The 26,448-nt window shown below is 40.1% G+C and overlaps 1 protein-coding gene across 1 annotated transcript in view; it reads right to left on the bottom strand.

Moving 5' to 3' along the window:
- Nucleotides 1-14,257: 14,257 nt before the first annotated feature.
- G6PC3 (glucose-6-phosphatase catalytic subunit 3) overlaps nucleotides 14,258-26,448 on the bottom strand; it is a 298,078-nt gene continuing 285,887 nt past the window's right edge. Inside the window, exon 6 of the mRNA XM_044055160.1 lies at nucleotides 14,258-16,595. Coding sequence (XP_043911095.1) covers nucleotides 16,241-16,595 — 355 coding nt within the window. The 3' untranslated portion in view covers nucleotides 14,258-16,240. The remainder of the gene's footprint in view (nucleotides 16,596-26,448) is intronic.

Genomic DNA, 26,448 nt, shown 5'->3' with positions numbered 1-26,448 from the left:
TTGCCAAAGACAAAAATGGAGATTCAGTCTTTCTGGAAGAAAAAAATGGGATAGAGTGAAAGGGGTTCACAAGCTCTCTTGAACAGTCCTTCGGACTTGTTGGACTGCCCTTGTTTTTTTAAAGGTTTGAGACTTCTTTTTGGAACCCCCTTGCCATTTCTTCTTAAACATCTGTTTATCTCTACTTTGTCGAGACAAATTTGTTCTGTTTTTTTTTTTTTTTTGCCAAAATTGGCTGAGGGGATAGAAAAAGAGCTTAGAAATTTTGAAAAATGAGGGCTGAAAAATCTTACAGATTCCCTGGAACAACTTGCCCCTTTCATCATACTTTTTGATTGCCTCTGCAGCAGAAGGGGGAATTTAAAATCTCATTTTTATCATGATCTGAGAGGTTCTGAGAATGCAGCCATGCAAACCTCCTTAAAACAGTACTGGTGGTCATAGCCCTGGAAGAAGTATCAATAAGAGTCATACACAGACTGTAAAAAGAGTAATGACACCATTTTGCTAACAAGTATCTGAGGAATCCCTCTGGGCCCCCTCAGAAATAATCTGCAATAGAAGGAAACTAAGTTACTTAAAGCAGATTTTCCCTCAGAAGAAGAAACTGTGGATAAAATGTTAACCATACTTTCACAATTTGTCAGAATAAATTTTAACTTATGAGTTTGACAATTCAAAATTCTGAAAATCAAAGTTGTAGAAGTATACACCTTTTTCCCCACACCTATGAATCATTTTCCAATCCTTAATACAGCAGAATTGAAATTAACCAAGTGCTTAGCAGCAGTGGGATAAACTAAGCTGCTGGGTCAGGTGTAGGAACAGTGTTCAAAAATTTAAAAGATGGATGAACTTTATACATCCTGTCTGCCTTTTCAGGGGCAGCTGGATGATTATCAGGAAAATTGCAAGCAGTAACTAACACACACACATCCTATAAAGCAGACAAAACAGGAGGGATGGGTGTAGGTTCTTGAAAAACCTTCTGTAGCAATTCATAGTTATTTTCTGAGGGACTGAGAAACCTCAGTGTTCTCCCACTAAAGCAATAGCACATTCTAGCAATATTCTCAAAGAAAGAGAAACCTCCGCAGGGAGAATCAGAAACTGAGCTCTCCTCTTGGGTCTGAAATAGAAATCTGAGGAAAAAACCCTGTTTCCATCCCTGCATTTTCCTGTTCAGATCCAGATTCTTGAATCTCTTCAGGAAAAGAGGAATCCCTCTTTTATCAGAAAAAGAAGTTACATGCTTACCATAACATTGTGTTGTCACTGCACTCTTCCTCAACCTGTGGGTCTTGGATCCAACCCCCCCCAGATCCAAGTCGGATGCTTTCCAAGCTGAAAAATGGAAGCTCAAGCTCCTCCCATTCTACCCACAATGTCTCATTCCTCTAGTCCACCTCAGATTGAGTTTGCAGCAACCCTGTACATATATATGCATTTTAATTGAAACAGAGATGCGTCTTATAAAGATAAGTGTACCAAAGGTAAAGCATAAAGATCAGGAGCTCAAGCAGGAACTGTGGTTCCTACGAAGTTATCCAATAGGTCTCTCATAATCATGGACAGGGGGAAGGAAGGAGGGAAGGTTGAGGAAGAAAGCAATGATAACACAGATGGAACACTATGGTAAGCACACTTCTTTATTTGATGTTGTCACGGTCATTCTTCCTCAACCTGTGGGACAGAGTCCCTAACTACAATAACCCTAGGATGGTCCTTATGGAAGCATATTACAGAGCACTGCAAAGACAAAAGGCAGTTCTATTCCTGGAGATAATGTCCAACTTAGCGTGTAACAAAGGTATGGGAATTTGACCAAGTTACAGCTGCACAAATGTCATCAATAGACACTCTAGGCCAAAAGGCCTGAGAAGTTGCCATAGACCTTGTAGAATGAGCCTTGATTTTGCCTGGTAATGGCCTGTTCTTGGAAGAGTAAACATAGGAAATACAATCTTTCAACCATTTCGCAAGAGTAGTCTTGGTTTCAGCTCGTCCTTTCCTCACATCAGAAAAAGATACAAACAGCTATTCTGATTTTCTGAAAGATTTAGTTCTTTCCAGGTAAAAATGTAACTGCCTATGAATATCCAGAAGGTGGAGTGTATACTCTCCCTTGTTTTGAAAATTAGGAAAAAAACCAGGAAGATCAATAGATTGATTTATATTTTCTGTAGCCCTTTGGGTAAGAAAGAAGGGCTGGTATGCAGAGTAACTCTTATCTTTGAGAAAAGACTGATACTTCCTGATTATAGCAGCCCCAGCAAAATGTAATGCCATAATGTACTTTTACCTACACACCCAACATAAAGACAAAATGAAAACTGTTCTGACAAGATGGCTGGTTCATAATCGCAATAAACAATTTTTTAATAAGGTCCAGAGGACTGCAAGATCAAATAAAACAGCAGTTAACCAGCAGCAAAAGTACAATGTTGTATCCATTTCTTCTAAAGGCTAACCCACTTCTAATATTCAGTACGCTAAGGAAGAACTGACCCATCTATTGTTATCATGATACTACTTAACAAAATCGTCAATTAAGTGAGTACACAAATAATGAAATGGAGGGAAGGAAGAGGTCAGCATTACTTTTAAAAACTGGGAGCGCTTTGCAGAAATAGTTATACTTGGCGGTTGCCGTCCTTTTGCTGACTTTCTAGCACCAGATGGACATTGGAAGTTAAATGACTTAAATGTGAAGTGCACGGCAAGTTGCAGGGTGAATGTCCTTTTCTGAATCTTTTGTTTGAGATGGATTATTGAAATATATAAAGACAGCTATGAAATAAGAGTAGAGATGTATGTGGTAATATGGATGCTTATGAGATAAGCATGGCAGCTGGCACATTCATCGAAAATTAATTTCAGATAAGGACACTTTATGTAAGTATATCGCCAGAGCAGCTATATTAAGGAAGTACCAAAAGATTAGGTAAGGGGGTTCAGACGAAAGGGCCTGTAGCTCTGAAACCCTTCTTGCTGAGGTAATAGCCACCAAAAACACTGTTCTCCATTAAAGAAATTTCAAGTCTGCTTTAGCTGCAGGTTCAAAAGGAGGAAGAACTAAAACTTGTAAAACCATGGTCAGATCCCACAGAGGAGTGGGGTCTTTGATAGCGGGAGAAAGTAAAAAGGTACCTCTCAGAAGCATTCTGCAAAATTTAGATGACGCCAGAGATGATGAATTTTTCCCAATATGAAAACTGAAAATAGCTGCTAGCTGGACTATCATGGTGGAGTAGCTGGCTTGCTTCTGGAAGAGAGAAGCCAAGAAATCCAAAACTTTCGGAATGGGAGCAGTAAAGGATATATTTGTTCCTGCTGGGCCCAAAAGGATAATATCTTCCATTTGCTCTTCTAGATTTTCCTGGTAGAAGGACTTATGAGTGGAAATCAAGATTTTTCGGACCGGGGATGAAAGCCTGGAATATCTCACCATCATCAGAATTGGGAAAAACATGCGGTTAATTTCAGTCCTTGGAGATCCGGGTAAGTATGACCTGAGGGGTGAAATAGTAGATCTGGAACCAAGTCCAGAGTCACTGATGGACAAATTTGATGAGACCAAAGAAAGGTGAACTAGACTTGAAGTGACCAGAAGAGGGCAATAAGGATAACTTTGTTCCTCAACCTGTATGCTTTCTGCAGGAATTAAGAGAACTGGAAGAAAAGTATAAAGTAGACCGGGGGGGAACATGGACTAGAGAATCCCTTGGTGGCTGTCCCTGAAAAGGAATCAGAGCAAAGAATCTGCTGCATTTGTTGCTGAAGGGGGGCACAAAGAGATCATAGCAAGGCTGACCCCATTTGAGGAAAATCATATTTGCCACTGACTGATTCAGAGACCACTCGTCAGGAATCAAAAGAACTTGCCTAAGCCTGTCCTCCAGGATTTTGGTCTCCCCTGGAATGTGTGTTGCAGTAAGAAAACAGTTGGTAGAGATTGCCCATTGCCAGACCCTCATTGGTTCTTGACACAATGGGTAAGATCTGGTCCCCCCCTTGTTTGTTGATGTACCAGACTACTGACATTGCCTGACTGTACTATAACAGTCCCTAGAGGAACAAAGCTGTGTAGTGTTTGCAATGGTAGATGGACTGCTTTCATCTCCAGGTTGTTGATATATAATTTGGTCTCTTTGGTGGTCCTCGTGCCTTGGACTGTTAGACTCAGAAAATGCACCCAACCCACCCCCTCTGGGATGCATCCATGGTCAGAGTGGCAATGAGAGGGGGAAGAACAAAGGGCCGTTTCCTGAGTGACCTCTGTAGAATAAAACAGTCAAAGAAGGGAGTCTCTGCAGACTCGTGATAGTTTGACTGGAAGATGTAAGGGATGCCTGCATAATGACCACTGGACTGCTAGTGTCCATTGCAATACTTTCATATGTAGGTGTGCTGTTGGTAAAAGAGTTATTGTGGCTGCCACTGAGCCCAAAGCCTTGAGCACCAGTTTTGCCTTGGGACCTGAGATAGCTAGAATCTGTTTGATATGTAATTGTAAACTTGTAATCCTGTCCAGCGTGAAATAGGCCCGAGATGAAGTTGTGTCCAGACATGTTCCAATGAAGTCTATGGTCTGTACTGATTGCAGTTGGGATTTCTGTACATTGATCATTATGCCTACAGAGAGGGATAGCTGTAACAGATGATCCCCGGCTTGAACAAGTAGATGCCTGGATGGATTGGTTAGGATCCAGTCATCCAGATGTGGAAGCACATAGAATCCCTACAGCCTGAGATGCACTGTGACAACCACTTTGCATTTGGTGAACACCCTGGGGGCTGTGGTAAGATTTATTTTATTTATTTATTTTACATTAGTGACTTGAATTGGTAATGGCTGGCTCCCAGCCTGAAATGAAGGTACTGTCTGGAGTGCCTTTCCATTTTGATGTGGTAGTACATATGCTTCAGGTCTAGTCAGCACATCCAGTTGTCCATTCTCAAAAGAGGTAGAATGGACTGGACTGTGACCATCCTAAATTATGAATTCCTTACTGATTTGTTCAGGGATATCAGGTCCAGGATTGGCCTTAGGTTCCCTGTCTTTTTTGGTACTAAAAAGAATCCTGAGTAGATGCCTGATCCTATTTGGTCGGGATGGACCTCATAGATGACTCTCTTTTGCAGCAGTTTTGCAATTTCTTGACCTTTCTCCCTCTGCGAGGTGAGGATTTAGTTTGGAGTTTCCAATTAGGGAATAAAGTATCCCGATGCTTAGCACCCACTGATCATTCGTGATGGCTGCCCAGGCTTGTGGGTGTAAGGAAAATCACCCCCCCCTCGACTGCCTCCAGAGGACGGCAGTTGAGCAACCATTCAGGAGCGCTGAAAGGGTCTGTCCAAGCAGGAATCTTGAGACCCTGAGTTCTGTAGATTTCTTCTGCCATAAGGTCGGTGTCTCCCACTGTAACTGTTACCCCCTCAGCCTCTGGGGAAAAAGGTCTCCCTGAGATTCCTGAACCACAATTTTTTTCTCCCACGCTGGTTCCTGGAGAAGGACCTTTGTGGGGTAGAAAAATGGATCCCAATGGCAGGCAAGGTCTTCCCATCTTTCTCACTATGGAAGAGTGTATCTTTGACTGTTGGGCAGAAAAAGGATGATCCATTGAATGGTGCATTGACGAATGATACCTTGAAAGGTTCCGCAAAGTCACACAGCCGCATCCAGGCATGGCACTTAATGGTAATGCCTAAACTGACCACCCTAGAGGCACCCTCTGTAGTGTAGGAAATCAAAATTATGGATGCATTCGATATCGATTGTAGAGTGGCGATTCTGGAAGAAAAGGTCTTCTGATCCTCATCAGACATGGACTCTGGGGTAGAGCTAGAGTTTTTTTTGACAAGGTCTCTCTCTCTGTAGCCAAGCGAAATGGGATAAGTAGTTCAACGCTCATAAGCTGAAGGTGGCCGAAGCATAAACTATTTTGCTAAACCTGTCCACAGCCCTAGACTCCCAATTAGGTGGATGGACAGAGGAGCTTTCCTGAGCCAGCTCCTTCTTAGTGGCTGCCACAACCATCATGGCATCTACTGGAATCCCTTTTATCCAATGTGTCCTATCTGTAGATGCACTAAGAATTTTGTTGGCCCTCTTCAGTATGGGCTCCATAGAGTCTGGTTCCTTCCATGCCCTGGTAGATAGGTCAATAACACCATCTACATTTGGGGGACACCAAGGAAATAGAGGAGCCTGACCCAAAAGCCTTAAACAACAGTGGTTCCTCTGGGGTGAGGTTTTGGGTAGACCAATCACTTCTTTGGCAGAGTATCTCTATGACGGATAGAGGATCTTGGGGACCCCTCTCCTTCCTCAAAATTAGTGTCAGTAGTGAGGTACTCTTGGGGGGAATCCAGGTGTTTCCTTTTATACCATCTCTTCCAAGGAACCCCCTCGGTGGGATGCTCTGGGGAGGTGCCTGAAGAAAACTGGGGTTTGACTGAAGAATTGGGTTGGAGGCTTCATGGACAGGCTGTCCCCATGGTAGATGAGAGGCCTCAGACACAGGATCCATGGGGGTGGGAAGCAGTGTCTAAGGAGAAATAACTGAGGCTCTCCAAGGATGACAGAGGACCCTCTCCACCACTTCAGAGGCATAGGTACTCCGAGTACCCGAGTGTTGTCCCCCCTGAGCTGAAGCTAATGGAATGAATACCTTTTAAGCACCAAGAACCCTCTGCTCTGAAGGTGGAGTCAGGGCCAAGCTGTCGAACACAGTGAATCTGAGGGGAAGCGATGTCTCCAAAAGCGTTGCAGTCAAAGTCAATCCCCGGGACTCGACATCTAAGCTGTGGCTCTGAGACATGTTAGGCACCGATGTAGTTGGAGCCGAACGCATTGGGGAGGCCAACAGAGATAAGTGATCACAACTATTAGCTCCAAAGTCTCGGCTCTTAGGACCAATGCATCAGCAGGCTCTGAAACCGAAGGCCAGATCAGAGAAGGAGCTACGGGGCAAAAGGCAGAAAGTCTTCTCATGGATCCAGTGGGGGGACGGAGCTAGCAAAATCTCCATCTGAATCTGTGCCTGAAGAAACTGCCTCAGTCTATCCATGTCATTCTTGGATAAACTATGAGAGGACCTGTTGAATGAAGTCATTGAAGGTGGTCTCAAAGGTTTCTTGCAAGAGACCTCCTCGCTGGGAGATCTCTGTCCCGATGTACCTGGGTCCGAGCTAGCAAGTGGAGCCTGAGGCAGAGGAGGACAAGGTGGAGATGAAAGGGTTGGCTCTGAGGACTTTGGCGCCTTTTTAATTGACTCCGAAAAGGATGAAGAAAACTTATACAGGGAACGTTTCCTGGATCTCCTTATGCTTCCTGGAGGGGGGATTGAGTCCCTACAGTAGAAGGAACAGCAGAAGAGAAGGAAGAAGGAAACAAGACCTTACGCATCAACTTATTTCTCCAATCCGCCAGGGCACATGGATGGAAATCTGTACAAAAGGCACATGAACTAGCCAAATGAGCAGGCCCCAGACAGAACACGCACTCCTGTGAGCATCAGATAACGGGGGATCTTGTGCCCACAGGAACTGCATTTCTTGAATCATAAAGGTTTGTCCATCTTGGAATTTTGACATGCCCTCCACCATGACAACTAAACAAGAAAGTTTTTTTTTAGGTATAGGGACAAAGAAAGAAGATAAATAGTGAAGGCGGGAAGGGTTAAGGTAAAAAGAAACTCAATTAACTCACAGAAAAGGAAAAATTATGATAGCAATGAGTCAGTGTCGGAAAGAAAAAGCAATAAGATCTTAGTCTGTGCTAACAATTACTCAGAAACACTGGAGGAGCTCTGAATCAATGAAAGCTTGAGGATTACTTTAGAAGGATAAACCGCTAGATTAAACCCTAAGCCAGACTTAGTAAACTGATTTTTATCCAAAGGAAATTAAGGAGCAGATACATGATTGATTTTCTTTTTTGAAAGGAAAAATGGCATAATCCATGTTACTAACAGCAGCTTCCACAAGGATGGGCACAGTATTCTGACACAACTGGGAAACCTTCACTGTTCCCTCTTTCAGGACCAACAACAGTAGCTGCAGATGCTACACCAGTGGAATCCAGGGTAAAATACGAGTGGTCTAGGGTACAACAAATGGTCACAGCAGAGTAACTGACCTGCAGCTGAGGCAAACTGTTAGCTGTTGTGGTGGCAAAGGCGGTTTGCTATTTTATTTATTTATTTTTTTTTTGTGGCTGGAATAATTCCAAATTGTGGGACTGGCACTCTGTTCCACGGTCAAGAAGAAAATGGTGCCTCTTTCCTGGAGAAGACAAGCAGCAATTGCCAGAAAACACTATCAGTCCACAAAAGTTACTTTTTTTGAAAGAAAAACAATAAAAAAACACACTTTAAAATACTATGCCAGTCCCATAAAAGTAAAATAACTTCTCACCAGAAAAATGGTTTCAGTTACTTTACACCACTTAAACCGACAGAAAAAAAGCACTCTGTTTAAAAGTAAGTTACAGTCTCTGATCAGTCCATTAAAGCAAAAGTCCTAGCTTTAAAGTAACTTTCCTGAAGAGAAAAGTAATAAAACATCAACAAAATTAAGAAAATGGAAGATTTTTTTCCTCCCAAAAGGAACTTATCTGCCCAGCAAAGCACAAACTGACAGTCGATCCTCGAAAGCCTCAGGGGAGTGCACACTTTGAAGCCAGTAAAGCTCAGAAGGGATTTGAGCCCAAACTTGTCTTTTGGTCAGCTCTGCTCAAGCTGCCTGACAGTTTGGGCATATGGAAGGTGCCCTGAAGCTTTGGAAGCTGGCCAGCTGTTATATCCTTGGCAGGATATAACCCACATACCTAGGGCTACAACAGCAAGGATGAATACAATGAGCATATACTTACGATCATAACCCAAATATGTGTTCAAGTAACGGATTCAAGAAATTCAACCTGAGAACATGGCTTCAGAGGTGAATTTCTAGATTCCATTTCTGAAACAATACTAAACGGTTATTATTTTTTATGATTAGATACTTGTTCATAATTTTTTGTAACACATGGAAGGTTTAAGCTGCCACAGTGTACTATGAATTAAAAAAAAGTGTTGTGGCATGAAATGTAAAGCTCTTGATTGATAAGCAATGTAATTTGTTTCCGTATGCCATTTCTGTGGTACAGCTTTTACAATTGTTGGTTTCCCATGCAATGTGTATGGTAGGGTGAAAGATTCACATAGTTGCAAGGTTCATATACATGACCTTTGCTATAACAATTTTTTTCCTCTTCTTGATTTGGTGCATCATTGACATGCTCCCTAATTTAAATAACATTTCTCAAAGGCAGACAAAATAATCATGACTGAATTAGTAAGGTAGTTTCTAAAGGGAATTCACTGGAGACCAGCATGGTTTGGCAAAGTGCTAGCTTGTGCTCCAACAAGTTATAAATCAGTCTTTTTCATTGTTCTGGTATGGCATTACGGTTCCAAAGGATATTGTTTATGGCCTTAGGTGAATACACCAACTTGCACTTAAGGAGTCATCTATATTTTGCTAGTTTCTTGCATCACTTTGCTTGATCAAATTTTAAAAGTTATGCACCTTACACATACTAAAAAAATACTCCTATTAGAGACCATTTTTCAAAACCGCCTACCTGAGCACTGTTCTGTCATCTCAGTTTGGTCATTCAAAACACCTCTATAACTCATCAGCAGAAGATCCACTTCCGAAACTATGAAAACAATTCTACACATCTTATTAGAAGGGCTTGACTGGACTCCTGTTTATTGGGAGATGAATCCTGACTAAGCTTTAGCCTTCTTTGTGTTGCAGTTAAATGCAATCCAAGATGGTTTCTTTCCTCTGAAATGCATCACAGAAACTTAGCGTAAAAAAAGTAGAGAGAAAACCTTAGTAACAAACAGCTCTCTCTAGCGTCTTGTCCACAACATTTATGGAAACCATTAAAAATATAACAAACCAAATTAATAATTCATCTTTTTCCCCCATATAGCCACCAATTAGCTCAGTGTCATGCCCAGTCCTTGTCTACCTGGCAATCACTGAAAATGTCGGTACCCACTTCACAGAGTCCCAAAATAAGGAGACTGAATGGCCAAAAAACAGACTTGCATATACTAAGTCCGAGATGGCCATTTTTCAGAATATTCCCTCTTCTCAAAGGCATGGTAATCTCAGAGCTGGTATATTAAGTATGAGGGGGCTTGACCCCTGTACACACACATACACACACAAAAGTTTATAGGAGAAGACCAATGTTTGATATTCGCTCTTCTTAAGCATTTCAGCTCTTTTTGTCCTTCAGTGTGCTGGCACTCAGTTACGAATACAGACATTTCATTTGGAAGCCAGTCTACCTATCCATCCAAATTTCCCTCAGACTTGTTCTGCTAGGGGTGAGGCTGACAAGGATCATTAGGGCATCCAGGGACCACATGTCATCCTTGCTGCTGTCAGGGGTTGCAAAGATCTACCCTCACCACCCCCGCATTATTTGTTATAAAAAGGGCAGCTCCCCTCTGTGGAACCATGCCTTCCCACAGGGAATACCTAGACGAAAGCCTTCCTCCCCAGGATACTCACGCTCAACCCTCCCAGCCAATACCACAGACACCCAAGCTGTTAATTTAGACAGTTTTTACCTTCCTCTATAGACACTAATGCAAATCAGAACAGTCTCTTCAACTAGCTGCAAATGCTTGTTCTTCAGTACACTCAATCTGTACTCTGTTCAATGTCCCACATTAGAAAAGAAATCTATAATGTTGCATCCCACACTTCTAAAAACTTGATGCTCAACTAATAGATAAAAGTCTTTAGCCAATATATTCCTTCTGTTTCTAACCACAGGTATTGTTCCTACTTCTTTTAAGCACACACTTGTTATGCCTTTACCTGAAGTGTGAAAACTGAGCAACATGTGAACTAATACAGGATAGGGTCCACCTAAAGTTGGCAGTGTCACTTTTTGCTCACAAGGGAATTTTGAAAAAAATGCCTTTACACTGAGCTTGAAAATAAACTCCGCATTAATACTGTAGCCACTCTGTTGGCTGTGTTCTGAAGCAAAGCTTTGAAGGATGTATGCTACTGACAAATGTATGCATGCTTGTGTGTGTATTTTAAGTAAACGTTACAAAATATCTATTAAATACCTGCTAGCTTTTGCATCTTAAATATAAAATACTTCCTACAATGACATTACATGTCCTACATAACGGACCTTCCAGGAGTGTGGAGGCTCTCTCCTACAGCATTAGACCTCACAATACCTTGGGTGGTCCATTATTTCCCTGCAACACCAACACTGCTGGCCATTATTGCTTCCTTTTACCAACTGGTGGGTTGTGGCAGATGCTGTCTACAATACTGATAAACACAGCATATACAACATGGTAATACCTTCTAGTTTAAGGAATTATGCATATGAGGAGTGGACATGCCCTACTAGAAAGCAGAAAGACAAATAGCATTTGTGAGTAATTTATGCCCAATTAATTCCTTGTACAGTTCACAATGATGTGATCTACTGGGGACAGGGAAAGTACATTTTACACATTTGTTATACATTTATTCTACTTTAAAAAAGATGGGGGAAGGAAGGTTACTGAAGTTAACATTTCCATAGAAAAGCGTCAACAACAAAGAGATAAGTTTGCTTCTTCTGTTGAGAAAAAAAGATTCTCAGACTTGGTAATAACTGGTCGCACTTTTTAACAGTGTTGTCACTGTGCAGGTCAAGGGATTAGGAACAGTCAAAACAGTAATACTAACATGTTTAATGCTGGAATATATTCAAAGAAAACTCTCCTACTTATGTCAATCACAAGGTCCTGCACATTTGTTAAAATGACAATTACTACAGAAACTGCAGTTATGTATGTAAACTCACCATAACAGTGGATGTTTAAATGTATCACTGCTGCAGTAGTTTAAAGCTTTAGGGGACTTATCCTGCCAAGGATCATGGACATCTGGCCAGTAAACTAAAGATTTTGGGTGCCTTCCTTGCATACAGTGCAAACGCTTAAGTATGAGAGCATGCAAGTATAAAAAAGGATGTATGAGTGCCAAAACTCAGAACGCTCTTGCTGTTGATGTGCTTAGAAGTCTCGTCTTCAGTGTTGTTTTGCTTGTGACTAAAGTTTTAAAGTACCTTATTGAGGACCTTCCTTTATTCTGTAAAACATGGATTTCAGTAGTTTCTTGTCTGTCAGAAAAGGGAAATGCACATGTGGTAGGCAGATGTCTCACAAGGACTCCTACATGGACTGCCTATTTTACCTTGGGGAAAGTCATGATGTCCACTCCTGTAACATATTTACCTTTTACTTTCAAAACCGTTTCTAGTGAAGTTAAAAAACCTAAAACTCTTTCTTGAAAACCACCAATTGAAGGTACTGACTCACAAAACCATGGCTAATGAATGCTTCAGATTGGGTATCCCACTTCAGCCAAAAACAAAACAAAAAATTTTTCCAAAGAAGTTGCAGAAAAGACTTGAACATCTGGCTCTTTTCAAATGGTCTGGGACTGACAGTTCCTCTGTGGTAGTTTCAGAGTCCTCTGACTCTCAGTCTAAACTACGTAGTCCCGTCTACTGAGACTCCGCTGGAAGCCACTAAGGTCCAGTTATTATCTTGTCCAGCCATACTGCCCTTAGCCAAGGAGGGAGAAACCCACTTCATTCTGACTGAAGGAGGATGGTGCCGTTCAACTTCAGGAAATCAAAGAGGTTGATGGGTCACTCATGGAGGTCTGGATATTTGATTCTTCCAAGTTTAAAATATTTGAAACCCCAAACAAAAAAAGCACAAAATGAGTAGGCATTTGTTTCCCTCTTCAACTCCTTCCGGTTTGAAGGGCTCTCGGCTATTACCCTTCAGTATGCATTTTCAAATGGGGCTGTTACAGTTGAAAGAAACATGACTGGTGCATAGTCAGTGTGTGAAATGTACTATATCAAAGACTACTATGGGCCTCTGCATGCAAATCAAGATTGCATTCTGCTTTCCATACACATTAACCAACAGTGTGTGTGTGTGGGGGGGGGGGGCAGGTACAGTTCATAATGATTCAAATTATTCATTTGCTTGTTCATTGGGATAGGCCTATGGGATCAAGCTCATTTTCAGAGAGGACCTGGGGGGTGGAGTCCAGAGAAAGAGGACTACTTTGACAAAGTTACAAAATTATAATCATGTAATAAACAGAATAATTTTTTTTTTTTTTTTGGATTCTTCTCATCTCAATGACTGCAGACTAGTGAGCCTCCCACAACTAGACTTAGCCTGTTCATTCCCCAGTACTGATATCCCCAAGCTGTCCGGAGGGAGCTGCTTGGCTTGCATCTTTGCCAGTATTCAGACAATGTGGGTGTTCTTCGTTTAAGGCCCTGACCCCCCCCCCCTCAGACAGGGCATGTGCGTTTCATGTCACCATGGAACAAGTACACCCTGCCCGAGAGAAGGGTATGTTTAATGTCATCATAAGAGCTACTTTGTGCACCATCTAAAGAAGGCTACCATGTTCATTGGTTTGCAAGTTGAATGCAAGCCTAAGGACCACCCCACAAGCATCTTTGCCGCTCCTCAGAGGGGCTGCAGCATAGGATGGGCCTATTTTGCCTCCTGATGACACACATGCTCACTCTCCTCACACCAGCTTCAGCATACGCCTGTACTGCTAACTGAATACAGGTCATAAATTTGCAATCAGTTCTTTACCCTTCTATACAAATAAATCTGACTTGTGCAAAATAGTAGTTTTAACAGGAACTTAAATTTCACTGGTGGTATTCACAAATTATGAAAATAGTACATAGTGGTGGTATTTAGGCAATTAACCATGTTTTATGTACCAGTCATTCAAATATGAAGCACAGGACATGAGGATGACATCTAAGAAAGCAATCATCAAATAATTGCACAAGATATTCATTACTATTTTATATTAGCTCATCAAATATTATACTTACACAACAGAAAATTGACTACTCATAAAAAGTGCATTAAGCATGCAAAGTTGATTTTCTTTTTCTTTTTTTTTCTTTTGCAAATTATGCTAATAAAACATGGTGTACTTAAATGAAAGGCCAACTTCTGGATACATTTATGTTCCAAAAGTTTGCATCTTTTACTACCCTTTTTATCAAATTTTTTCATTTACAAAAGCAAAAAAAAAAAGCTAAAAGACTTTTATAAACAGATAACTATTCTGTAGAAATGTGGTAGCACATTCACAAACTACTAGGCTACAATTTTTCTACTCATTCACATCTATTTATTTGTTAATATTAAAGAACACAGCTTTTGTTCCTTTAAAAAAGCAACTAAAAAGTAAATAGAACAGTCACTTTCACACAGTGTGACATAGTACCCTGCTGTCATTTACAGAATCTGTTTTTTCTAAAAAAAAAAACAGAAATGAAGCCAACCAAGAATGAAAGCAACATTCATTTTGCAGGAACATTTATACTAAATATCTGTATGGAAACAGTACAAAGCTATTTTGTTATGTTTAAGCTACCTATATATTTGAATGCAGTATTGTTGTCCAGTTTGAAAAAATATATATATTTTTTACATCTGTACAGTGCACAAAAAATTATTTTAGAACACACCTTTCTCACAAAGATCATGTTCATATACAACCTTGCATTATATATTTTCACACATATACACCCCCACCCACCCACATATAATATGCATACATCATCCATTTACATATTTAACTGCCCATGGATTGTGGATTATAACATTCAAGAATGGTAAACGCATTAGGTAAAGTGTAAATAAAACACACACATATATATATTTTATAAAATATATAGGTTATGTGTAGCTAGTCAATTAAAGTTTAAAGTGACCTTTATTTTGTTGATCCACTTTGGTTGACAAAACAAATGGTCGACAGTTGTGCAAGGCTGCAAAATACCTGGGTTTGGGGAATATGCACTTTCTCTGGGGAGTATGCCAACTATGAACTGGAATAAATAGTCATCAGGGGGTGTGGGAGGGGTGTAAGGGGACTTGCCCCATTGCAAAAACACAGGTATAAAGTTTGCATGGTCTAAAGAATAACCTTGGTGCATGTGCAAAAAAAGTCTTGATTTTTTTGTTGACAATAAAAAGGGTCAATGTTAGCAATGTTGATGTTTCAGTGATATGATCATTGCCACTATGCCCATATACACCTACTAAGTAAGGATGACAGACCCAAATATCAGTCAATATAAACAACAAAACATGGACTTGTCGAAATGCATGTGCTAAGGGAAATTCTCAGCATATACAAAAATGGCAAAAATCATGCTTTTACACATGAGGGGCAAGCCCATATACCCCTCACGTGGAATGGCAATACCCCTGTTATGTATATATATAGCTACACACACACAGAAATAAATACATACATACATACACACACATATGTATACATTCATACATACATCTCTCACCACACAAATGAACAAAGCATAGGTAATGCTTATGAGAACAGCTTGCACCAAATACTACTGATAATGCAAAACGACTAACAAAGTTAGAAAAGCACTCGACCTCTTACTAACTGCAGTTATCTTTACAGCAGGGCATTAGAAAATAAGCTTAGCAGCATCCTGCTGGTTACATTGCTGTAATAGCAAAATTAATAGATAAAAATATATACAAACTAAAATACTGTAAACTAAAAGCATCACATAAATGTTAACATGCAATGTGGCTCATTAAAATAATTATACTTACCTTTGGGCATTCTAACCTTTCACTTCAAGTGATGCCACAAAAAATTCAGACTATACACGGAGAAATTACTGATAATTTCATGAGTCAACAGGCATACTTCTGCACTGTTATATGCATGGCTGCACATATTTCATCATTTCAAATGATACAAACTGGAAGTGGTTACAAAGGTTAGAACAATAAACAGACAAAAGAAAGCAGAGCTCCTAGCAAAAGCACATAGCCGCTCCTAGAGGTTCCACGAAATCTGTTCTTTACTTTGTGGTATATCTTAGGTTTACTAACACCAAGGCAGTAAAATTAACTAGACCAAATGTTGCACTTCAGCATACCAATGGAATCCTGTTTTAAAACATAACAGAAAGAAAGGTGCATGATGTCAAGTACAGTCTGCTTAACAATAAAACACTTTGGGACACAGCTGAATGCAGCTTTCGCTTTTCTTTAACCATATTACTAAAATCTGATTTGTACTGCAACTGCTTCATATGGTGGGATTACTGTTTTTTCTTTATTTCTGTCATTGTATATATTAACCAAGGAACAACTGCTATGACCACCACAGGGAAGAAGGTATACTTCAGGTAGAAGAGAAAGTAGAAGAAGGTGGTAGAAAATTTGGGGAGCGTAATGCACTCCACAATATGAAGAATCACTAGACACAGAGTTCCACATGCTGCCTTCTGTTTCACGGTTAGCTTCCAGTGCTGGATCTGTGTGTAGAGTGAGCAGTGAAGGGCCAGTCCCAAGCCTAGGACTGCTCCTGTGTCCCGTGTTAATGATGAGAAGGGCAAAGTTTCTAGCCGAACCCACTCAGCTCTGCTACACCACTTTTTTGCAAGGCGGACAGACCTACATAAAAAAAAAAATGTAATTTTGCTAATGTTAATTAAGCTGATGTTAAAGCTACTATCTACTTATTCATAAGCCGTTTGTTTATCTGAAGATTGGTCACAAAAAAACACACACAAAATCACTAAAACAAGTCTTTTTCTTCAAAAAACCCCACTGTTATGATGTGCAGATTACCTGAGCTGCAGTAGAGACAGACCTTCAGAATGAAGAATATGAATGCATTTCAGACTCTCAATGTGCCACTTCCCAGCCCCATATACTCAATCTGTCACAAAGTGTAGCTGTGAATACAAGCGCTTATGCAACAAACAAAAGGTTAAGAAATTTTAATCTATGGAAAAGTTTTTAGTAGTGTGAAGCGGACAAAGTAAAGCAAAATACTCTGAGCATCCAATAACTACAAAATGTCTGCAATAATTAATCAAACAAAAAGCCGGACTATAATCACAGCAACCTGTCATGTAATACTTAGCAAAGATTAAATAAACTCACATGGACTTCCCCCCAAAAATCCAGAAAGTTCAACATTTCTGGTCAAACCTTATCAACTCCAGCAATTTGCGGCCTTCAACCTGTTTAACTGCTGCAGTGACCTCAATTAGAGAAATGGATCCTGCTGCACTGACCTCAACTAGAGAAATGGATTCAATGCCGTAAGTTGAATATTTAAGCAATAAAGATGAGTGAGTGTAGGTATATGAGAATTTACCCCCGGTTGACATGGTTTGATCACGAGTGATTAAAGGAAGCCAACAGTGGGTAAATCCTCACATATCTACACCCACGAGTTGGGTATTCTGATTATACAATGACATTATTTAAGAACCCTGAGCTGTTGGATATGCTCCACTTAAACAAATCCCAATCCCTCAGAGCCACACGCTCCAGGGATCTAAATCTTGTCATCGCAATGAACAAAACATGCTGGAGGGATAGGTTCCTGACCCAGAGACTCCCCATACTCTGGAATAGACTGCCTATACATGTCAAGCAGAGTGCCTCCTTGGCCCTCTTCAAAAATAACTTTGACGATTGGATGGGAGATAGGAAAGTCACCCTGGGGATCATATCAGTCGCCCTGCTAGACAGGGGTCCAGGAAAGTAAATATTGTGGGAAGAAATATCCAAGGAATTGTTATGGCTAGGCTTGTATAGGCCCTAGGGCCGATAGCCTAGTACCAACCTATGAACCTATGAAAGCAATTGCTTACCTTTCTTAAATAATGTCTGTATAACTGCACCACAGTGTACCTTCGCCTTTGTTGATGTACTGCAAATGCATATGGCACTTGCGTTTCCACGCTTGCACAGTAAATTAGTACTGTTCAATAGAAGCAATGGAGAAAAGAGAATCTCCGCTGTTTTTTTTTTCTTAAACTATAAAAATCAGAAAGTTCAGAGGTATGATAGTCTGCCGAGACAGTGCAGAAATGCAAGGAAAATCAGATAAATTTCTTTAGTTTTACATAACATACCTAATTTTTACTGTATTTGGTCTGCTCTCTATACATACTTCTTAACATCTAAGCTTAAGAAATGTGGACAAACCCTTAAATAATGGGAGACAAAGGCCCCAAAATAGGGATAGATTGTAAATGTTGCTGTTATAAACCTAGAAAGCTGCTAAAATAACAAGATTTGTGTTAGTGTGCATTCTCTGAAGGCTATGAATTTTGAAACTCAAAATGTGTGTCATTATTTAGTGACTTCACTCAGTGATTTGGCAGAAAACCACAAATTTTATGAGTAACAGACCAAAAAATACTGAAGCAAAAAATGTGGCCATTCTGTTAAAATCTGTACAGTTGAGAGGTGTGCCTCTGTAGCATATATCAACAGAAAAAAGTTTGGTTGCTCAATGGTACTTTAGAGGACAGACTTTTTTCTATTGGTATATGCTTGATTTACAATAGGCACACTGGGTGAGCTGTCCAATCAACATGCTCATTTTTTGAATAAAAACAACCCATCACTGTATAATCTTGGATTTTCTCTCAAGGCATGAGAAATAAGATATCTTGGTTGTGTACATAGATCAGGCAACACAAAATTATGTGGAAAGAAACAGAGCAGTAAATGGTAAAAAAGATGAGATACTGGAGGCTACTTGGAATCATCCTGGACAATAAGTCTCAACCTTTAAAAATGTTTATAGTGCCATTAGTAATACATACAAGTCAAAAATTTTAATGGCCGATAGTCCAATTTATGGAGTAAGATTACTATGAAAACTACAGTTAGGTAAGTGAACTTACTATAACGTAGATGCTTTAATAGATCACTGTTGCAGTAGCCTAAGCTATATGGGTTACAGCTTTGCTGAGGATAAGGCCACAGGTTAGTTCTCAAAGCTTTAAGGTACCTTCCACTCACCCTAACTGACATGCTGACATGAGCAGATCCATGTAAAAGACAATTTGTGTGCCAGAATCTGCAGAGCTTTCTAGCTTCAAGAAGGGAGACTACAGCCTTGAAAGGAGCAACTTCATGGAAAGCGTATCCAATATAACTATATAAAGTTATATACAGCCATATGATAGTTATTATATAACTATAGCTATCATATATATATATATATATATATATATATATATATATATATATATATATATATATAGGCACACACACACACTCATATAAAACAAATGAGGGGGCTGGAGGGAGGGGATGGCTACTGCAACAGTGATGTATTAAAACATGTACTGCAAAGGCTAGGTTTATTTACACAGCTGTACTATGTTCAGCATTGAGATTACTGCTGCAGTAGCTGAAGGTACATGGGTAGATTTTCATAAACATACAGGGAGGAGGACGGAATTCAAGCATCCAGGAACCACTGGAAAATGGACCTATCAAAGCCTATTCTGGGCCTGGAAAATGAATCCAGTTTGCAGCGCTTTGTGAAAGTATGCATACAGGACCAAGTTGCTGACCCTAGCATACTCCTAGAATTCATTCCTTTCCAAAAATTCACAGATAAAGCCAAATCCCTGGTAGGATGGGCCCTAGCCCTGCCTGGAAGTGGCTTGATATGGACAGCATAGCAGAAACAGCATAAGAAAACTAACCTGAAATTATCTGCTTTGACACTAGTTTTCCCTTTTTTCTTACCTTTACAGGAGACAAATAGATGATCAGCTTTCCTGAAGGACTTAACTGTGTCTAAGTAGTACCTGAGCTATTCATGGATATCCATAACATGCTGTATTCTTTATTCCTTGTTTTTATGTTCTGGAAAGAATACAAGGAGCTTAACAGCCTGAAACCACTTTAGGGATAAAAGGACTGGTTCTCAAAGAAACATTGCCCTTATGGAAGATGTTGGCTCACTGTAAGAGCTTGTAGCTCAAGATACTCTTTTTGAAGATATCACAGCAATCAGTAGTACACCTTTCCTTAACAACCTCAAGTTACATCACGCTGAAGTGTCAATTTTTCAAGCACGAGCCACTTGTCAATTTTTCAAGCACAAACTTAAGACTTCAAGGAGGAGCCACTTGTTTTCTACATAGACCCATATGAAGAACCTCTTTCAAAAACGGATTGACTTGAGGACATATAGAAAGGAGGGGGGTGTCTAAAAGAAGACAAGCAAAAAAAGGCCAAAAGGTGAACCTTGACAGAGAAGTAAGGACAGAGGATAATAACTCACAAATAATTTAGAAACAAAGGTAATCAGGCCCTGATTCTTAGAATGGCACCTAGAAAACATTTTTCCACTTACACATATTTGATTTTCAAGTAGTTTTTTTTTTTTGCCTCCTTTAGTACCTACCCTACATCCTCAGAAAAAAGTAAAGTATAAAAACTCTATCATTCAGACAACCACCTGAAGTATTTACAGGTGGGGGTGTATCAAACATCTGTCTTGTGTGAGTAAAACCAGTGTGCAAGAAAGCATGTGATAATTGCCCTTGTCCAGTTTCAGAAGAGAGAACCACTGTTGCCTTGGCCAAAAGGATGTCACTACACAATCTTTGCAGAGTATGCGAGAATGTTTAGGATGACTCTGTGAATCAGTGGTAAAGCATACATGAACATTTTTGTCCATGGGAATGAAAATGCATCTGTTTTCTATGTCTGTTTGCAAAGAACCATAGAACAGAACTTCTTTAACTGTTCTAAGAGGAGACATGTGTTCCCTCATAGTAGGATCAATCCCTTGAAGACCCCAAGTGAAGCTTCCACTCATGAGGATCTGTCCTTATCTGCAACAATGTTCTAACAGAATGTATGAAGCCTGAAGAGTCAAGCTGAGCTGAATTACTACCTTCAAGGTAATCATGCCAAGTCTGCAAAGGGGGTAAGATCTGGTACTCATTTGTTTCCTGATGTACCATATCCCTGTGGTACTGTCTGTGATAACCTGCAGAGGTCCTGGAGACCAGATTACATAAGGCTTTCAAAGCACATACTACTGCCAACAGCTCTGATATTTATGTGATTTTATCCATCCTTATTAAGAATTACAGAGACTTAGCACTTTCATCCCTTCTGAAAGTGGTCCCCAAGCAAAGTCTGAAGCATCTTAGAGACCTGGCCTGAAAGGTAACTGGACCACCCACCAAATTAATTCCCTTTTGACAAACCCCATAAATAGAATATCAAAAGAAAAGGGGTGTTGATTCTGAGTCCAGACTGATCTGAGGTACCACGGAATTCTTCTCAAGTGTCTGGCTAGGGCAGTGGTGCACAACCTTTTTGTGGGGAGGGCCACTACACAAATTCTTTATTCATCTGCAGGCCACCTCAAAACACAGTAAGTCGTTACGAGTTAACAACCAGTTACAGGTGACTGGCTACTTAAGACAGCAGTCATGTAATTGTCTGTTTTCTACATCAACTTTGCATTTAACTTTATTCTGGCTTGCAGCCATGACTTATTACAAACTCTTGCAGAAAGTTACTACTGTTTAAAGTCTATAAGTTATAAACAAGAAAGAATAGTTACTTCCGTGGCTAAAATTAAAGGTGTGCGCAACTGCAGTCAATTAAGTAAGCACGTGCTGGAAAGTTATAATGACTGGAGTAAGGCATAGTATTTTTTCACTTTTTTTTTTTAATTTTTTGGTTACTCTCTGGGGCCGGATGGCGTTGCGTGGAGGGCTGGATTTGGTCCCTGGGCCGGGCATTGTGCACCACTGGGTAGTGGAATCATGAGAATCACAGAAGCCATGAAACCCAGAATCCTAAGAAATTCCCTGACAGAGGCCTATGAAGACTGTATCACAGATATGCAGCCAAGCCAGGTATGGAAATAAGGTACACTGCATAATTTAAAAAAGGGGGGGAGATCATGGGAGTTAAAGTTATAGAACCAAGAACTCATCAGGTAGAGTCTATAAGCATGGAATATTGCAAGCAGCACAATTATAAGGGGAAAGCAGATGTAGTGAGAAGGGACCAACAGGCCGAACTTGCTAGGCAGATAATGAAGAAGCAGTGTGAAGAAATATATACAGCGGATACTTAATCAAATTTAGACACTTCAGAATGTGTGTGTGAGTATTTGTATACATCCAGTGAGTTAAATAACATGTTTCCCAATATGAGTAGAAGCTGCTGGAGATGTCACAGTGAAGAGACAGTCAACTGGAATAATACTTTTGAGGAACGTCCAAACTTAATTGAATTTAAAATATCAGTGCAGATTCTAGCAGCTGAGGTAGTTCGGGATCTGTTGGTGGTAGATAAAGCAATGCTTCAACTTAGTTGGAGCTTGAAAGAGACTGTCTCTAGATTAAAACCTTTGTTAGGGCTGATCATGATAACAGTAAACAGCCACAAGGAAGTGTAAATCTAAGAAACTCTTCAAGATCACAAGGGTATTAGAAAAAATTGAAAAGATCAAGACCCTGGAACTAAGAACTCTGGGAGAATAGAAAAATAGCAATCTCTTAAATAAGTGGCAATTAGTATGCAAACAAGAAAAAAGCTACAAGATGGAAATAAAAGAACTAGGGCTAAAATAGAAAAAAGGACTCAAATTGGTATGTGACAAGAATATGATACTCTTGTACTATTTAATAGCACAAAAAGTGTCTTTCTGAAATACCCTATAAGGTATAAGTGACATTTTTGATGCTGGAAAATAAAAAGAATGGTTACTGTAATCACCAGTACTAATAAATAAATAAATACAAAATGTGTCTATTGATGTTTTAAAGAATGTTTAAAATTGCACTTCTCTATTTTTTCACATCTAATATCACTAACCTGAGCTTTAAACATCTTACTAGTCTGCCCCACATAAAATGCATTACATTTATAAAAAAAAATAATAATAAATTATTTCCCTTGCTGTGCATGAAATAATACCAAAACAGCACTTAGTATCATGAGTAGAAAAGTAACTTCCAACCATTACATAGTCACATCATACACAGTTCCCACAACTGTGAAGTTACTTTATATGTACAGATCCATCTTTTCCTTTAGTAGTGCCATATTCTTGTTACCTAGTATTTCTCCCAAATTCTTGCATTGTCTGTAAACAAAAGAATAGAAAGGGGAGGTAAATCTGGTTATTGCTGGATCACTTTTTAAAACTGACCAACTTTTCTGAAATACAAACTGCATATGATGTGTATTACTGCCATATACGGTGAAGAGCCTATCAACCTGTGTAATATCTTTTGGTTTTGGATGATCACTACAGGTGCACTTTTTGTGCAGGTTTAAATGAAAACTAGAGTAGATGTATTCACATATTTCAATGCCAGCCCACCCTGCACCTTCTGATCTTCTCATGTATGCCAGCATCAGGCAGTGGTCATTCAACAAACAAAGACAAGCACTCACAGTAAGCTGTAATGCATATTCAATCACAGTATCCACTCAAACACTGCACCAGTAACCACTTGCACACAGACCTACATTTGCAAAAAGTACAGTTGTGTAAAATCTTACCATAACAGTAGATGTCCTTTCCTTCACTGTTGTAGTATTCCTAACATATGGGATTCCTTGCCATGGAAGCCCAATGTTGGCCAGTACACCAAAGCCTACTGGTGCTTTAAGGTATGCTGAACGTCACACATATAATCCTCGCATAGTCTAGGACAAGGTGATGTCTGGACGTACCATCCTCAGAACTGATTGCCCCAGTAGGAACACTAGTCCCAGAAAACCCAGGAGGTAACCTAGCTCTGGAGATACCATCTAACTTGTAGTGTTTGGTAAAAGTATGCACAAAATTCCAGGCAGCTGCTTCAAGAACAGAATTAGTAACCAAGTTCTTGAAAGAAGCACTAGAAGAAGCCACCGCTCTAATAGAATGAGCCTTTACAGAAGAAGGAAGGCTCTTGCCATGAAAAGTGTACCAAAAGGAAATAGCCTTTGAAATCCAAGAATAAATAGTTTGCTTGGATACAGTTAATCCTAAGGACTTAAGATGAAAAGAAACAAACAGCTGATCAGATTTTCCAAATAAAATCTGAGCTGACTATGCACATAAAAAGTAGCACCCTCTCACTGGCAGATTGTGGAGACGGGAAGAAAGCAGGCAAATTAATATTTTATTTACTTATTTAAGTTTGATGATCGGGGAAGTCCACTGGGCCAAGAAGAGCTTGTTTTCAGTGGAGGTCTGGGGAGAAAAGCTCCATAATAATTGCATGTTACATTTCACATGTTACAAAAGGACATAGTTCATACAGCTAATTAAACATTTACAGATAAGCTCCATGATATTTGCAATTGGCTTGTCACAATGTTACAAAAATGAAAAGACATAATTCAATACAGAAATTTCAACATTTACATAAAGTGAATATTTCTGTTATAAACGCAACTGTAGGTTTAACATTTCAAAATATATAGCTACTAGCCATTAGTAGGTTAGGAAAATATTATGTATGGAGAGGGTAATAGTATATTTGAGATTGGAGAGTATAGTACAATAGATATTAGAGAGAAAATTAGTTTTTAGTAGGGGAGGGGTTGTTTTGGGTGGGATGAAGTAATAGTAGAGGTAGTTGGATGAGTCAGTGCAAGGTGGAATGGGGGAGGGGGTTAAGTTTCAGTGTGGCAAGGGCATTCCCATTTGGAAGAAAGATAAGAAAGTAGCTGAGATTTGAAATTTGTATGGTTAGCTAGGTTGCGTAGGTGTGTGGGCAGAGAGTTCCTCTGTTTAGCTAAGGAGTGGGACAGCAGTACATGGCCAGGAGTTCATGCAGGTTTGTGGACCTGAAGGAGATTTTGTTTTTTGGATCTGAGTTAGCGGTTGGGAATGTAAGGTTTTAAGGAAGTAGCGAGAGCTGGGCAGTTGGCAGGTTTAAAGATGAGCTTGTGGGCAATGGTGAGTTGTAGGTAACTGAGGTAGTTGGGTAGTTTAAGCCAGTTGAGGGTGAGGAGGGAGTGGCAGTAGTGGGATGAGTTTTAGACTGATAAAGTGACAAATCATTAACCACCTTGGACATAAAAGAAGGTTTAGTATGCAAGGACACACTGGCCTTGTGAAATATCAAAAAAGGACAACAAGCCATAAGGACCTGAAGCTCACACACCCATTTGGCAGAAGTAAAAGCCAACAAAAGAACTGTCTTCTAAGAACAATGTTGCAAGGAAGTTGAAGCAGCAGGCTCAATGGGAGCTTGAGTCAACGTCTCCAAAACAAAGTTAAGACCCCAGGGAGGAGGAAAAGGCTTCCTTAGGAAGTCTAATGTGGAGGACTCCTTTAAGGAGTTGTTTAGCCTCAAATCTAGAAGCTAAAGGAGGAGATAAAGGCAGACAAGCAGAGACAGCTGAAAAATGGGCCTTAATAGAGGAATAGGCCAGACCAGAACTGAGCAACTCACACAAATAAGAGAGAGCCCATCTACAGTCAGTGGACCATGTTACAAGAAAGATACCAAATGGAAAACATCTATTTGGATAAGTAGGATTTCCTAGTGGTAGGTTTCCTGTCCTCCAACAGGACCTTCAGCATGTCCTCAGAAAAAAAGGTGTCTATGGGGAATCAAAATTCTATCATCCACAGTGTGAGATGAAGAGTGGACAAGTGGGGATGGATGAGAGATTAGTTGTCTTGTGCGAGTAGATCCACCCTGTGAGGTAACTTGTGAGGATTGCCCTTGGCTAAATGCAAAAGAAGAGGGAACCAATGGTGTCTTGGCCAAAAGGGAGTCACCAATAAGATTTTGGGGGTGTCCTCTTGAATTCTGAACAGGACTTCTGAAATGAGAGGAAGGGGAGGAAATGCATAAAGAAACATCCCCATCCAAGAAAAAGAGAGGGCACCTTCCACACCAGAGGATCTAGGACTCTGGCACAAAATAGAGGAAGTTGTCTGTTCCGATGGGAGGCAAATAGATCTACTTGAGGAGTACCCCATTGGTGGACAATGTCCAGAAACACATCCCTGTGAAGCATCCACTTGTGGGATTGAGTTAAGGATCTGCTCAGAGTATCTGCCACAATGTTTTGAACTGAAGGGATGTAAAAACTGCCTGAAGAGTCACTTGATACTGGACAGCAAGATCCCATACCATAACTGCAAACCGACAAAGAAGGTAAGATTTTGTTACTTTGTTTGTTTATATACCACATCACTGTGGTATTGTCTGTGACTACCTTGAAAGGCCCTGGAGAAAAAAAAAAAAAAAAAAAAAAGAGGATAAAAAGCTCGAAGAGCCAGCATAAGAGCTCCCATCTATTTGACACTGATGTACTCCTTCTGCTGAAGAGGCGATAAACTCCCTATACCTTTAGGGAGCCAAAAGTTGTTCCGCATCCCACATCGGAAGCATCTGTGAACAGTCCCTGAGAGAGAATAGGGGGATAAAAAGGGAGCCCTGGATTTACAGACAACTGCTGTATCCACCAGTGAAGTTCCTTTCTTGAGACAAGG

Source organism: Protopterus annectens, chromosome 13.part0, assembly GCF_019279795.1.
Source record: "Protopterus annectens isolate FY-2018-M chromosome 13.part0, PAN1.0, whole genome shotgun sequence".
Taxonomy (NCBI): Eukaryota; Metazoa; Chordata; order Ceratodontiformes; family Protopteridae; genus Protopterus; species Protopterus annectens.
This window is presented reverse-complemented; position numbering and strand designations above follow the sequence as displayed.